The sequence below is a fragment of the Gossypium hirsutum genome, chromosome D07 (genome assembly GCF_007990345.1).
Source record: "Gossypium hirsutum isolate 1008001.06 chromosome D07, Gossypium_hirsutum_v2.1, whole genome shotgun sequence".
Taxonomy (NCBI): Eukaryota; Viridiplantae; Streptophyta; class Magnoliopsida; order Malvales; family Malvaceae; genus Gossypium; species Gossypium hirsutum.
The window spans coordinates 9687557-9704079 of record NC_053443.1 but is presented as its reverse complement, the minus strand read 5'-3'; the positions used below and the strand labels follow the sequence as shown (position 1 = coordinate 9704079).

Sequence of the window (16523 nt, the reverse complement as noted above, 5' to 3'; positions counted from 1 at the left end):
TTATGGAGGAAGTGATGATAGTTTAATTTATTTGCTTAATTTGGTGGCTCAGCCACGTATATCTATATTTGGCGGTATATCACTTATTGATCTGGCAGCTAAGCTGCAAATATTCTGAAAGGTGTCATATAGACACTACTAATTAGTGTGTAGGGCTGGTGGGTATTTAATACCCTAATTGGTGTACAGGGATGGTTGAAGATGGTGTGTAGCAGATGGAGGTAGGAATTTAATCTGTATATGATACACATCTATATCTATTTCTATTTACGAAATCCATCTGATTGATATATGAACGCATGTTTGGAATGATATCTGCTTTTTGAATTATAGTAAGTTACACACTAAGCTTGTAAGTTCATTCTTTGTTTGTTTGATTCTCAAGTAATCCTTAGACATAAGACAGTTTGGTGTGACGGGAGCTCGGTTAAACACTTTTAATTTGTGCTACTTAAAACTTGGTTTACTTTGTTTTGGTACTAATTGACTGTTTCGAACATTTGGGACTGTTTTTGCTTTGGACTTTTATTTTTTTTATTTTAAACCGTTTTATTTCTTTAAAATTATAATTACACTATTAACAAAATGTTGGATTTTCAAAAATCAAACTGCGTTTTTCAAACTGAATTTAACTAAGAGTTCTGCTGTAAACATAGGCGATTTATAAATATAAATTTAATCAACAGAATTAACAAATTAAGTAAGAAAGATATTTTCTTTTAAAATAAATCGGAATTGTTTTTTATCAAAAGCTAGTGTTTTTCTACAAACCTCAATTAATTTTTGAATTTTCATAATTGATCATGGTGACTTCTCCAGATCTTGCCATAACGTCTAGGCCGAGTTTCGGTGTTATAGTGTGGTTACTCAATGTCATTGGGTAAGGAATTCATTTTCAAAGTTGAAGCTAGAGCGATGGTGAAAGGCCTTTTTATAGCATGGGAAAAGGAGTTCAAAAGGATTGAGGTGGAATGTGATAATGCTTTGTTGGTAGAATTACTGTTAGCAGGTGGTGGTGCTAATAGTAGCTTGGTGTAGTTAAGGCTTTTGCATTAGCTTTTGCATAGGAAATGGGACGTAAGAGTGTGCCACATCCCAAGGGAGCATAATGGGGTTGCAAATCATATGACTAAATGTGCTGCAATTGGTTTTTCAATTTTACAGCTATTTGAAGAACCTCCTATTTTAATACAAGATTTATTGCTTATTGATTGTAATGTGTCGTTGCTTAATTAATGTTTACAGGCTGAGGTAATCGTTTTATGTTGTTTCTTTTTACCGAAAAAAATATACATTTGCCAAAAATAGAACATATTTTAAATTAAAAAAGAAAAGAAAAAGTTATGAGGAGAAAATTAACCAATTGTATACCCTTTTTAAAATTCCAATATATAATTCAATATATAACTTAAATTTAATATTATAATATAGTGTTTTTCAAAATATTGGAAGTCTTTTATTTTTTTTAATACATAAATTGCCCATACTTCTAACTTCTAATACTTAAATTGCCCTTATTAATTCCTAATAGCTAAGGGGGAGTTGGGCTTATTTTTAATGTTTAAGACTTAAAATGCCTGTTAATTCTTAATGGCTAAGGAGGGAGTTGGTTTTATATATATATTGAAGATTAGATATTATTATATAGATATAGATAAAGATTAAATAAAATTTAAAATTTATTTAATTAATTTTTTACAAAATACCTAAATTACCCTTATTATGTTTTAATATTTAAACTATCCCTATTGGTTTTTAATACTACCTAAAATACCCCTATTATTTTTTAACACCACTTAAAATACACTTCTTAATTCCTAAAGGCTCTCTTTAACAGCTAGTTATATATAATGTATAAACTACAAGTTAATATAATAGTAAAATTGTACTTTAACCTTCCATTTGTCTTGTAACCTCTTAGAAATTTATGAAATTATAAGTTAGAGTAATGGTAAACTTACACTTTACCTCTCCAAATGTGCAATTCATCTTTAGCCCCCTAGAGCAATTTTCTAACTTTGCCTTCCGACACTCAATTTCGCAAAGTAGCCTATTTCAATCATTTTGGGATATTCAAATTAGTAAAATTCAAATTCAAATACGCTAAAATTCTTTATTTTATATTCAAAAAATAAAATTTATAAGCATTTTATAACCAGTGGATTCAGATATCCACGAAGAGCATAGAGAAAGGGGAAGTCAATAGCCTCGGCCCCAATGGTAAATATGCTTTGTAGCCCTTTAGAAATCTATGATATTACAACTTAATATAATGGTAAAATTACACTTTAGCTCCTAGAATAGTAAATTTTCATTGTGACCTTTTAAAAATTTATGAAATTACAAATTAATATAATAATAAAATTAGATTTTGCCCCAATATATCCAAATAGTAATTTTAAAATTGGAATTTAAATATTATTCAAATATATAAAACAAAACATTGGTATCCGAATTACCATTCCTAGTTTTGTTATGCAAGATAAAGTTGATTGGAAAGGGAGATGGGTTGTTCATTGAATTGCTTTTATATGTCGCAAAAGATTACTTTCTACTTTAGCTAAAATCAAATTGGACTATACCACATTCCTGATCCTTGAATAAATCAAAAAACGTCCTATCAAGATGATTAATTTAATAGTAATTGGAACAAAGTTTGCTCATCAAAACAATGAATCTATTCTCTTTTTATCGTTTCAAAACTTTATATCACCAAATAATGTTATAGGATTTTAATTAGAATATGAATAGTATAATAAATCTTAACAAAGAAGTTTGCCTACTAACTAAACTCTCACCGTTCAAAATTTTCAATTCACGAAATTAATATTACTTAGGCCCAATCATTATTCTTTTATTAAAAGGTATATAAGCCTTTTAACTTTGGTGAAAAAAACAATTTCCCACATCAACATTATAATAATCAAAAATAGAAAATGCTGGTTAAACAACTTAATTGAAGTAATTTGAGAGTTTGTGAAGGGGTTTAATTGATGTTTTTACTAAAATTCAAGGATTTATATATCCTTTTAGCCTTATTGTTTCATAACCGAGTGCTTAGATTAAGTGTATTTTTTGTTAAGTACTTTATGGGTTTTTTCTCTCTTCCACTAGACTAGTATTACTTTAAAGAAGAGGAAACTAGAGATTAATGTGAAATCCTCGTAAAATATCAAATGAATTTTCGGATTTCGATAAATAATCTCATTTTAAGAAATATTTTCTCAATTTAATTTAAGATGAATTATTTTGTAAATTGTGTATAATAAGTGAATACTATTTTAACACATATTTAATTTATGTAAAAGTATATTTAAACACGATAAAATAATTAAATGAAAATGTATCACAACCGGGTTTGGTTAATAGAGTGTGAATATTAAGTAGACTTCCAAATGCGTTTTTGCATCTTTAGATGTGAATTAAATTGACGCAATTCAATGAATGGAAAACAGAAGGCATTATTTAAAGTTAGGATATCAACATTTGCGAGTTTTAGATCAAAAAAACTATAATGATAGCGCAAACATAGAGGAGATATTTTCAACTATGATATATGGCTAAATGCATGCATGAACCAATTTATATTTTTAAAATTTTTCTACGAATCATATATTCAATTGATCCGATTTTCAATTATATTTCTTATTTTTTAAACAAAATTCTAATTTATATTTATTTATTAATTACTTAAATTGCACAAATCATCTATTAAATTAAAAATTGAATGTTCCATTTTTTTCAACCATATTTAGAGGGCAGGTGCGGTCCCAAAAAAAATGTAAATTGTATCTCTTTTCCCTTTAAAATGCATAAGAGTATCAATTAATAATGATACTCTTCTATTTAGTTTAACCTTTTAAAAGATATTAACTAATTATAAAAATTTATAACTTAATTCCCGCCTCCACTAAAATTTTCTAACTTCCCCACTAATCATATCCCTTATAATTATTTTCTCTATTCACAGTAAATGATGTCAATCTTTCTTTTGTCATTACATCCCCACATATCGTCGTAAGCTAAAGTTAAAAGTCAATTGAACTGAAAATCACACGGTGGAATACCACAATGTTTAACACGGTTTTGCTGCGAAGTTCCTTGTCATTTCCTACTACGATAAGCCTGCTAAAACCCTATAAATTTTTTCATCATATTACTGCTTCTAAAAGCATCATATTAAGTGCTACTTCTTGAAACCATGGAATCAACAAGTTTTTCATCTTATAACCTTCTTAACTTCAATCAAAGACCTCTTCCGCATGGCCCCAAGTACCGGAGAAAGTCAGGAACCTTCATCGTAGCTTCAACTGGAGGTATCAATAATAAAAGCAATGGACCGGATTATGTCGGTAAGCGCGTCGACGAAAACATGATCATGCTACGAATGCGGATTAAAGATACAAAGATTTCGGAGGGTTTTGAGTTGCCTTCGGAATGGATGGATTGGGAGAAGCAATATTACCTTCATTATAATGAGGATGTTTGTGAAGCAATGGGGGTTTTGCAAAACTTGTTGGTGAATGTTAGGCCAAGTTTCGGTATTGCTATGGTGGTACTTGTTTTATTAAGCTTTCCAATATCAACTGGTGTCACCTTGTTTCATGTTTTGCGGTTAGGCCAATGGTTCATATCCGGGTTTAATCCAAATTGATTTGCCAAAATAGATTATTCTCCTTAGGGTTTATTACTTCATATTTAGGCTTAATACAAGTTGTTTTATTAGTGCATGTAGTTCCTTGGTTCTACCACTTAAGTTTGTAACCTTATTGTTTGCTTCAATAAAATTTAATAGCTTTTGTATGTATGTATGTGTCCATGCTTGCTTTGGAAGGAGTGTTGCATTAAAGGCTTGCAAGTCTGGGTTTAATCCAAATTGATTTGCCAAAATAGATTATTCTCCTTGGGGTTTATTACTTCATATTTAGGCTTAATCAAAGTTGTTTTATTAGTGCATGTAGTTCCTTGGTTCTCTCACTAAAGTTTGTAACCTTTTTGTTTGCTTCAATAAAATTTAATAGCTTTTGTATGTATGTATGTATGTATGTATGTATCAGAAGGAGTGTTACATTAAAGGCTTGCAAGTCTTGAAAGCCCATTCCACACTTGCAACCCCGTTCCACTACTCTCATTTTGTGGGATTTAGGTTGGATTTATATATCACATTAAATAGTATATATAATTGTTGAAGTTACGAAGTAGAAGCATTAAATTTTGAGAGATTAATTAAAATTTTTCTAAATTTTTAAAGCGACCAAGGCTCTCTAGCTCTTCTTTCAAGGCTCTCTAGCTCTTCTTTCAAGTTCAGTTAGGCCAAATTTTATTCAGTTAATTAAAACTATAAATAGTTAATTTAAACTTGTAAAATTTAAGTAGTTTAACACTTTTTCCTAACTTTTTACACTATTAATATTTTAACAATCTAATCGTCATATTTTATGTTCCATTTGTGTATATTATGTGTCAAAACTTTTTTTTTTGAGATCGAGTTTTTATTAAAAAAACGAAAATGGGAGTCACCACCGATCTTTTTTATGAGGTGTGATCGGATCACCTTATAGTTTGGTTGTTTTAATAAAAGGCTTGATTCAATAAAACAATGATTTGTTGTCTTCAAAAGTCCAAAAAATGGGTTCGGGAGTCGGTTACGCACGAGGAGGGATTAGCACCCTCGTTACGCCCAAAATTGCTACCTAATTGATTACTTGATGTCCTAACATCAAGAATTCAAAATTTGAAGAGAGTTTAAAACACGATCCCTTTTCATATTAAGGCATCAGTTAACTAAAATTATTTTCATGAAAAGGGCTTATTTCAAGTTGATCGAGAAGAAAGACCATGCCTCGTAAGTTAGGACACGATACTTTGAATTCTTGAAAACAAGAATAAACTCTATTTGATTGTTACTTAAATCTCCTTTTTTTTATTTTTGAAATAAATATTCAACTATGTCGATTTTAGGAGGAAGTTATATTCCGTAAGTTAGGAACACGACTCTTCTAATTTCCAAAAATAACGAATATTGTCTTAATTTTAATTATTTCTTATAAGTCGTATAAAAAACAGGTTCACCATTTAATATGATACGTAATTGAGCATAATCAGGAAACAAATAAATATGTCTAAACCTAAGGGGAAATATCATAAGTGTCGAAACCATTTTTTTTGTAAAAGGGGTCAACTTTTTATTTTAAGAATGAAAACGAAAGAAATGGGAGTCACCACCAATCCTTTTTGATGAGGTGTGATCAGGTCACCTCGAAAAGTGATTGTTTTTAATAAACGACTTGATTTATTAAAACAACGATTTTGGTCCACGAAATTCAGAAAAATGGGTTCGGGAGTCTATTACGTACAAGGAAGGATTAGCACCCTCGTAACGCCCAAAATTGATACCTAGTTGATTAATTAGTGTCTTAGTATCAAAAATTAAAAATTTTGAAGAGATTTAAAATACGATCATTTGTTAATATATGGCTAATTAAATTCTTTTTTAGAAAATGGTGTATTTCACGTTAATCGAGAAAAAAAATTATGTCCCGTAAGTTAATACACAAAGTCTTAAATCCCAGAAACGAGAATAAACACCGAAAGTTTTATTATTTTAAAAGATATTTGATTATATCGGTTTTAGAAAAGAAATCATATTCCTTAAGTTAGAACACGATCTTTTATTAATTCCCGAGATTATTAAAAAACTTATGTTTAAAAAAGGAGGTTCGTGTATTCGGATTTATTGAGAAGATCGAAACCCCGTAAGTTAGGGAACAACTTTTCGAATTTCAAAATACAAAATATTGCTTATTTAGAAAAAAAAAATTAATGTATCGGGTAAAATGCAACACGATTTTGAGGTAAAATGTGAAATGAATTACGGTGCTTATATGCATAATAGAATAACAATAAATGCATTAATGTGAAAGACAATATGAAGAACGAGAATAAAATACAATAAACAAGTAAAAATAAAAAGACAAATAATAAGGATAACAAACTAAAAATTTGAAGCTAAAGACCTAATATTAAATAAATAAATAAATATTGTATAAAACAATTTAAGAATAATAATATTAATAATAATGATGATGATATTAATAATAATCTAAAGTTTTAAAATTATATGAAAGGATATAAATAAATAGATGGTGAAATAAAATAAATGTATTTAAAACATTTAGGTAAATAAATAAAAAATATAATAGAAATAATGATGCAAAACTAATTAATTTAATTATATGGCCATAATAATAAGTGAATAAAAAAAAGGAAAATAATAATAGTAATAATATTTAATTAATTAATTTAATAATAAAATAGCAAAAATAACAAAAAAAGGGCCAAATTGAACTTAAAACATAAATTTGGGGCAAATCAGAAATAAATAAAAATGAAAAGGACCAAGTTGAATGCGTGAATAACAAGGAGGGACCAAATGGGAAATAATCCCCACCCTCCAAAACGCACAGCTTCAAGGTGGACCAAATTGAAAGCCAAAATAAATTATAGAGAAAAATTAAAAAATGAAAGAAACTTGATTGTAAATAATTAAAAAGCGGAAGGGCCAAATAGCCCATTAATCAAAAACACACGGATCCTCCTAGGCGGGTCGGGTCAGTGTGTGGGTCAGACACAAAACGACGTCATTTTGGTGCCTGAGAGGCCTGTCCAAAACGGAGTCGTTTTGGAGGCCTATTTAAGTCAAATTTTTTCCAAAAAATTCATTTCAGCCTTCATTTTTAAAAAAAAATTGCTTTCTCTCTATTTTCTCTGGGTACTGCCCAGAATCCGGTGAAGTTCCGGCCATTTGTCGCCGACGACGGCGCCACCATTTACGGCTGCTGAAAAATTTTAAAAAAATATTTTTCTCTGGTGATCAAGAAAAAGGTAAGCCACCCTTTTTATTTTTATTTTTATTATATATATGTAAAAGAAAAACGGATAGATCCGAAAAAAATAAGAACCTTTGTATTTTCTATTTTCTCCTTTGCTTTTTGCTATATTTTTGCTTGAATCTGTTTTTTGTATTTCAAGAAAAATCTGGACCCTTTTACAATGATTTATTGTGGCTTATATAGCCATTTTTACACATTTTAATCTATTTTTGTAAGCTGTTACTTCTGCTTTTGATCTTTGCAAGTGCAAGTGGGCGGTGGCAAGTGGAGTTGTTGGCTGTGGCGGTGGTAGTGGCAGATAGGGTTAGGGGGCTAGGGTTTCTACTAGATTTTGGGCTTGGTTTTTTTGTAATGTAATTGGATTGTTTTATTGGGCTTGTATCTTGGGCCAGGGCAAATTGGGCTAATTACAATAAGGATTAAAATAAAAATAAAATGGCTATGTGAATAAAGAGAAGAAAAATCCAAATGATCATGAAAAAAAATAAGTAGGTAGCTGAGATCACAATAATTTAATCGTAATAATGCGACACAAATTGATTTTAATAATAACGATAATAATTACGACATGATTAATATTTTATTTAATAATATAATGAATAATAATAATGCAATGTCAATTTGTAATAATAATGGTACAATAAGAATATTAATTCATGGCATTAATAACAAAATAAAATAACTTGAAATAATAAAAAAATAAAAATGAAAGTTGAAGTATAAATAGTATCAAATTTAAATATTTAAAAAGTAAAAGAGTAATAAATAAATGGACAAAACAGATAACATTAAATTTAAGTATTTAAGAAATAAAGGGATGAATAAATAATAAATAATTAGTAAAACACGTATAGGTAATATTAGATCTAAATATATAAAAAAAGGTAAAAGAATCATAAATAAATAAATACATAAATAAATAAAAACTTTCATAAAAAATTTGAAATTGGATGGACCAAGGACTGAATCAAAATGAAAATGAAGTTAAAAGTAAAAATTATGATAAAATAAGTAAATAAAAAACTAAAATGAAAAGCGCAAAAATACACAGGGACTAAATGCGAAATTATCCCAACCCTCAGGACACGTGTCCTCTCTCCAGAAGATCACTGAACTGAGGACTTAATTGAAAATAAGATAAAATTAAATGGTAAAATTTCTAAAAAGAAAGAATGGCGAAATTAGGACTAAATTAAAACAACCCAAAATGCGGAAGGACTAAAATTGTAAATACACCACTATCAAAAAACACGTGGATCCTTGGATCGGGTTAGTCGAACTTTGGGTCAACCTCAAAACGACATCGTTTCGGGTTTCCTTTTCCCAAAAATGATCTAAGGACCAAAGTGAAAACAAAATGAAATAGAATGGCTAAAATTAAAAGAACTAAAAAAGTAGGACTAGATTGAAACAGACCGCAAAAGCAAAAGGACCAAAGGCACAATTACTCTATTTTAAAAAAAACGCGGATCCTAGGGATCCGGGTCAGGCAATTGGGTCTTGCTTTGAAACTACGATGTTTTAGGGTTACTGAAACTAACCCTAAATGACATCGTTTAGTGGCGTCTATATAAACCAAATTAAAAAAAAAACATTATGCCAAAGTTTTTTTTTAAAAAATCTTCAAAGCCCTTTTTTTTCTAGTCTCCCCACGTTTGGCCATCGACGTCGTCGTTCGTTCGCCGCTGCCACCTGCCGTCATTAGTTGTGTAATGATGGGCGATGTAATTTAATCTCCTAAGAAACCTTGAACCTCTTTTTGAGTGCGCGGCGGAGGCAACTCTTGTATAGCCCTGATTTTATCTGGGTCGATCTTTATCCCCTTTTTGCTAACTACAAAGCCTAACAATTTTCCCGACCTGGCCTCGAAGGTACATTTTGCTGGATTGAACTTTAGCTGGAATTTTTTCAACCTTAAAAACAACTTCTTCAGGACTTGTATATGCTATTCTTCTTTTCGGGACTTTGCGATCATATCATCGACATAAACTTTGATTTTCTTATGCATCATATCATGAAACAGGGTTACCATGGCTCTTTGATACATCGCTCTTGCATTTTTCAGTCTGAATAGCATCACTTTGTAGCAAAATATTCCCCACATGGTTATGAATATAGTCTTTTCCATATCTTCAGGAAGCATCTTAATCTGGTTGTATCCAGAGAAACCATCCATGAAAGAGAACAGCGAGTAACCTGCCGTGTTGTCCACTAAGGAGTCGATGTGAGGCAATGTGAAATTGTCTTTTAGGCTGGCCTTTTTTAAATCCCTATAGTCTACACACATTCGTACTTTCCTATATTTTTTTAGGGACGGGGACAATATTGGCTACCCATTATGAGTATTTAACCACTTGTAAGAAACCAACGTCGAATTACTTCTTGACATCCTCTTTTATTTTCAGCAAGACATTGGGTCTCATCCTTCAGAGCTTCTATTGAACTGGCTTGCACTCTTCCTTTGTGGAAGCTGGTGTACCACGATATCAATACTTAGCCCAAGCATATCTTGATACGACCATGTGAAGACATCTTTGAATTCTTGGAGTAACTCAATGAGGTCTCGCTTTGTCTCTATAGTGATGCAAGCTTTGATCTTCACATCTTTCTCTTCTCCTAAGCTCACAATTTCTACTGACTCTTTGTAAGGTAGGATTTGTTTCTCATCTTGTTCTACCATCCTTAACAAATCAGAAGATAAGTTACGATTTTGATCATCTTCAAAATCCTGAGGTTCCTTTGGACATATATCTTGCTCTAATAGAGATTTTGAGTTAGTAGCAGCGTCGCTCATATCATTAATATCTGGAGACCTGTTATATGAACGAAGGAAGACCCAAAGAACAAATGAATCTAAGAATAATTATCTGTGTGGTATGAGTATGAATGAAATGGAAAGAATAAAAGAATATTTGCCAAAATGAGTATGAATATTTTCTTTTATTCTTAGATTCATTTGCCAAAATGGACATATGCCTTTTTTTCACAAAAGGATTATTATTGCTCCCAGGCTTAGAGAAATAAGTGTGTTTTGAACATTACTCTGAAATGGTCCTAAAACTACAGGGATCTCCTCTATAGTCCAGTTGTTCAGAACACTCCCGGGGATGTAGGGACAAATTCTTAATAGGTTTTTTTAGTTCCCTTTCCAAACCCTCGATATTTGCAAAGAATTCCAACTCTTTGTCATCCATCAGGCTCTGTACTAAAGTTCTGAACTCGACGCACTTTTGGATTTCATGAAACTTATTGCATACAATGAAATGTAATGTTAATGAATGGAAAAGATGCATGCAAAAGGGCGTTGATTCTAGTTCAATTCCATTAGAACAACTTTACTAGAAAACAAGTTTCTTTACATAAAGCGAATACATATACGGCCTCGCCTTCACACTAAAAACCTTGACTTTCCCAAGAAACAAAGCTAATTCTCAACCCCGATCTGACTCCAATTCATATTTCAGGCTTTGAACGGCTAGGGTCTGCAAGTGGTCAGCCACTTCTCGTACTCGGACCAAAACTTCGCTCATAATACGGTCCATATCTTTGACCTGCCCCTCTCACAGGCTGTCACCTTTCTCTTGTTGCCTTTTCTCAGACCATATTCGCGCGGACGTGTTGTCTTCCACTTTATCAAGAAACCCCTTTTATATGTCAAACTCTCTATTTAGCAACTGAACATGAATCAACAGCCTTTTCTATGATGAAAATGTAATGCAATCTCAGTCAAAACAAAACGAAACCAGTCAGTACATTTCATACAAAGCTAGAATTTAAAGCAAGCAAGAAATAATAAATAGAGTACCTATTCGGGTGACCACTAGGGGTTTGGGTGTGGTTCTACCTAGGGTGAGTTCTTAGGGCTCATTATATGCGGTTTAGTTCTAAAGTAAGGGTACCTGAAATGACAGATTCCTCTATCCTCACCCATTATAGGCTCACACGGATCGAGTTCAATTCAGGGGAATACATTTCCCTATGGCTACACGGAGATGAAGATCTTACGAAGACATAGGTACGGATGTATCCCGAAAGCAATCCACTATCCTATACGGAAATGAAGACATCACGAAGGAATAGTTTCTCACTCCCACTTAAGAAGGGCAAAATCGAACAGTTATGCAATGCAATATGTGGCAAGCACACAAAAAGACTTTCTAACCAATAAACTAGATATCCTAAATCACTATACAACCCGAGATATCAAAACATGAAGGATGAAATGCAATGAAGGGATCGTAAATTTAAACAAAATTATAAATTTCTGACAAAAAAAACAAAAGTAATCAACTCACGGCTTGATTCTATTATTTTGTCCCTAATGGAGTCGCCAAGCTGTCAAAACCTATTTTTTTAAAATTGACTTTTATTAAAAAATAAAAATGGGAGTCGCCACAAATTTTTTTTATGAGGTGTAATCGAATCACCTCGTAATTTGGTTATTTTAATAAAAGGCTTGATTCACTAAGACACTGATTTTTTGTCTTCAAATGTCCAGAAAATGGGTTCGGGAGTCGGCTACGCACGAGGAAGGATTAGCACCCTCGTTACGCCCAAAATTGGTACCTAATTGATTACTTGATGTCCTAACATCGAGAATTGAAAATTTGAAGAGAGTTTAAAACACAACCCCTTTTCGTATGAAGGCATCACTTAACTAAAATTATTTTCGCAAAAATGATTTATTTCAAGTTGATCGAGAATAAAGACTATGTCCCGTAAGTTAGGACACGATACTTTGAATTCTTGAAAACAAGAATAAGCTCTATTTGATTGTTACTTAAATCTCCCTTTTTTATTTTTGAAATATATATTCGACTATTTCAGTGTGAGGAGGAAGCCATATTCCGTAAGTTAGGAACACGACTCTTCTAATTCCGAAATAAAGAACATTGTCTTAATTTTAATTATTTCTTATAAGTCGTATAAAAAATGGGTTCACCATTTAATATGATACTCAATTGAGCATAATGAGGAAACAAATAAATGTGTCTAAACCTAAAGGAAAATATTATAAGGAATATTAAAATAAAAATAAAATGGCTACGTGAATAAAGAGAAGAAAAATCGAAATGATCATGAAAAAAAAAATAGGTAGCTGAGATCACAATAATTTAATCGTAATAATGCGACACAGATTAATTATAATAATAACTATAATGATTATGACATGTTTAATATTTTATTTAATAATATAATGAAGAATAATAATAATGCAATGTCAATATGTAATAATAATGTTACAATAAGAATATTAATTCATGGCATTAATAACAAAATAAAATAACTTGAAATAATAAAAAAATAAAAATGAAAGGAAAGATAAATAATATCAAATTTAAATATTTAAAAAGTAAAAGAGTAATAAATAAATGGACAAAACAAATAACATTAAATTTAATTATTTAAGAAACAAAGGAATGAATAAATAATAAATAAATAGGTAAAACAAGTATAGATAAGATAAGATCTAAATATATAAAAAAAGGTAAAAGAATGATAAATAAATACATAAATAAATAAAAAGTTTCATAAAAAAATTGAAATTGGATAGACCAAGGACTGAATCAGAATGAAAATGAAGTTAAAAGTAAAAATTATGATAAAATAAGTAAATAAAGACTAAAATGAAAAGCGCGAAAATACACAATGACTAAATGCAAAATTATCCCAACCCTCAGGACACGTGTCCTTTCTCCAGAAGATCAATGAACCAAGGACTTAATTGAAAACAAGATAAATTTGAATGGCAAAATTTCTAAATAGAAAGAATGGTGAAATCAGGACTAAATTAAAACAACTCAAAATGTGGAAGGACTGAAATTGTAAATATACCATTGTAAAAAAACACGTGGATTCTTGGATCGGGTTAGGTCGGACTTTGGGTCAGCCTCGAAACGACATCGTTTCGGGTGTTTCCCAAAAATGATCTAAGGACCAAAGTGAAAACAAAATGAAATAGAATGGCCAAAATCAAAAGAAATAAAAAAATATAGGACTAGATTGAAACAGGACGCAAAAGCGAAATGACCAAAGGTGCAAGGACCAAAGGCGCAATTAGGCCATTTTTAAAACACACGGATCTCAGGGATTCGGGTCGGGCAAACTGGTCCTGCTCCGAAACGGCGCTGTTTTGGGGCTATTGAAACTAGCCCTAAACGACGTCATTTAGTGGCGCTATATAAGCCAAATTTTAAAAAAAAAAATCATTTTGCCAAAGTTTTTTTTTTAAAAAATCTTCAAAGCCTTTTTTTTTTCTAGTCTCCCTACATTCGACCAGCGACTGGAAAATTTCAAAAAAACTCCCCTTTGACCTTCTTGACTCTTAGAATCCAAATCTGGAGTCAGTTTTTTTAGAAAATAGCCAAAAGTCACCAAAAAGGCAAAGAACCCTTCAATTTTAGGGTTCTAAAAAACTTTTCAACGTAAAAGGAGTCATTGTTCATCAGCGGTGACGACCTTGGCCGCTCACGGTGGCGAAACACCGAACGCCAAGTGAGTCTTCTCTTATATATATATATAAATAGCAGTTTTAAAAAAGAATGAAAAATAAAAAGGGGATCACCTTTAGAGTTTTTTATTCTATATTTCGATTGATTTTTTTTTTGTATATTTCTTCGTAAAAAATTACAATCCATGGTATTGGCTTTTATAGCCATGAATTGCACTGTTCATTACTGTTTCTTTCTACTGTTTTCATTACTGTTGCATGTTTGTGTTTGCTGTCTTTTTTCTCTCTTTGTTTGCAGGTGGAGGTGGAGGCGATGGGAAGTGGACCCTGGCTATTTGGGCGCAATGGCGGCAGGAGCGCCAGACCTCGGGCGGTGTGCCTTCAGGGGAGGAACGGTGCCAGAAGCTAGGGTTTTCCTTTTTTCTAACAATAGTTTAGGCCGTTAGGCCTTAGGTTTTGTGTCATTTAGGCTAGTATTGGGCCACATTTGTTTAAAATGAACTTTGGACTATTAATTTTATATTTGATTTTTGGTTTGTGTTTTGGTTGGGCCCAAGCAAAAATGGCTCATTACATTATGCATGTTAAGTTTGACATAAATTAAAAATTTCTAACTATTCATTTTTTGAAAAGCTTTCAACCGTTAAATATATATTTTTATAACTAATATTTTAAATCGATATGATAGAGATATCAGATTGATTCAAAAATTTATATGCATTACAAGTACAAATATCTTAATAAATTCAATGGTTGGATTGTTAAAATATTAATCATATAAAAAAAAAGTTATGAAAGGATGTAAAACCATTTAAATTTTACATCGATGTAAGTTGTCCCTCGCCTTTTTCTTTTATTAAATTTTTAAATACAAACAATTTTAGTCATTGAGCTATTCAAAAAGTTCCCATTCAAGTTACTGAAATATTCAAAAAAAATTATTTAAGTCACTAGGTTGTTAAGTTTGTTTTTAAAAAAAAGTCCGACTAACGAGCTCCATACGACAATTCGACAATTGGTATGGTGGCTCAGTACCCATTGACAAGTAGAAAAACATACCTTAGATCCAAGTTGGTCTGATAGTCAATGTCAAAGATTAAAGAAGAAAGCTATTTGAATTTAGTTTGTAGATTTGTGACATTCAAAGCTATTTCATGAAAAAAAAACTGAAGTATAGAAGAAAAGGAGAAGAGTTTTCAATTAGTGTAGGCAATGTGAGTAGATAAGGCCGTACAACAACGATTTCAACATTTTGGTAACTTAATGAAAACTTTCAAATAATTCAATGATCATTTTATAATTTTTTAAAATTGAATAACTTAAAAATAAACTTACTAATAATTTAGTGAATCAAAATATAGCTTACCCAAATTTAAAAAAAAAATCCTATCCCATATTTTAGAGGCAAAATCTCCTCCACTAAAACTCACCAAAGTGTTCAATTGTAGGCAAAAGGAAGTTGGCAGTTTTACATGATGTAAATTACGACCTTGATAACAATCTCATTGTATTATTTTGTTCTTATAATGCCAAAAATAAAAATCGATGAAAGCAACGTAAAGTCAAGTTTCTTCTATTCATTTCCTTTTATTTATACATTTGTCTTTTAATTATCCGATGTTTTGTTAATGGTCTATGAAATTACTAAAGAAATTGTAAGATTAAGAATAATCGTATAATGATAAGAATATAGTCTCTATCACTACAATTCTGTGTCAATTTTTCATTTGCCCTTTTTTTTCCCTCACTTACCTTGTAGGAAAAAAAATAAAGCTTGATTGGCACAACGATTACGTATATGACTCTTTCAGCAATATTTTGCCACGTTTGTGTATATATGGATCAATATTTTGGCCGACTATATCTGCATCATTCTCATCGAAGTAAACCAGTTTAACTATAAAATTCTTAAACTATATAGTTTTGTTATCAACATTAAAGAGAGAATAAATTTTGAGATGATCTAAAGTTAGTGAATGATTGAAGATGAAAATATCGAAAATCAAAATCAATGAGAGGTCATATATCTGTGGTTAAGTTGAGCTTTGGTATGCTTGTTGACTGCTTGAATATAAACACTAGCCAATGGTTGACTAGCGCAACATATCCTATTTGTTAGGGACGTCGGTAGCTCATACTTTGTACATTTTTCTTGAGCCGTGTAAAAGTTTCTTCTATCA

The 16523-nt window shown here is 31.0% G+C and overlaps 1 protein-coding gene across 1 annotated transcript; it reads left to right on the top strand.

Annotated features, from left to right (window-relative positions):
- Positions 1 to 4114: 4114 nt before the first annotated feature.
- Positions 4115 to 4991, top strand: LOC107955990 (uncharacterized). Its single transcript, XM_041097394.1, has one exon. The coding sequence runs from the start codon at positions 4202 to 4204 to the stop codon at positions 4652 to 4654; it is 453 nt and encodes a 150-aa protein (XP_040953328.1). The 5' UTR covers positions 4115 to 4201; the 3' UTR covers positions 4655 to 4991.
- The last annotated feature ends 11532 nt before the right edge of the window (positions 4992 to 16523 follow it).

Excerpts from the sequence above, each read along its gene's own strand:
- LOC107955990 (XM_041097394.1), top strand. The coding sequence starts at position 4,202 with ATGGAATCAACAAGTTTTTCATCTTATAACCTTCTTAACTTCAATCAA.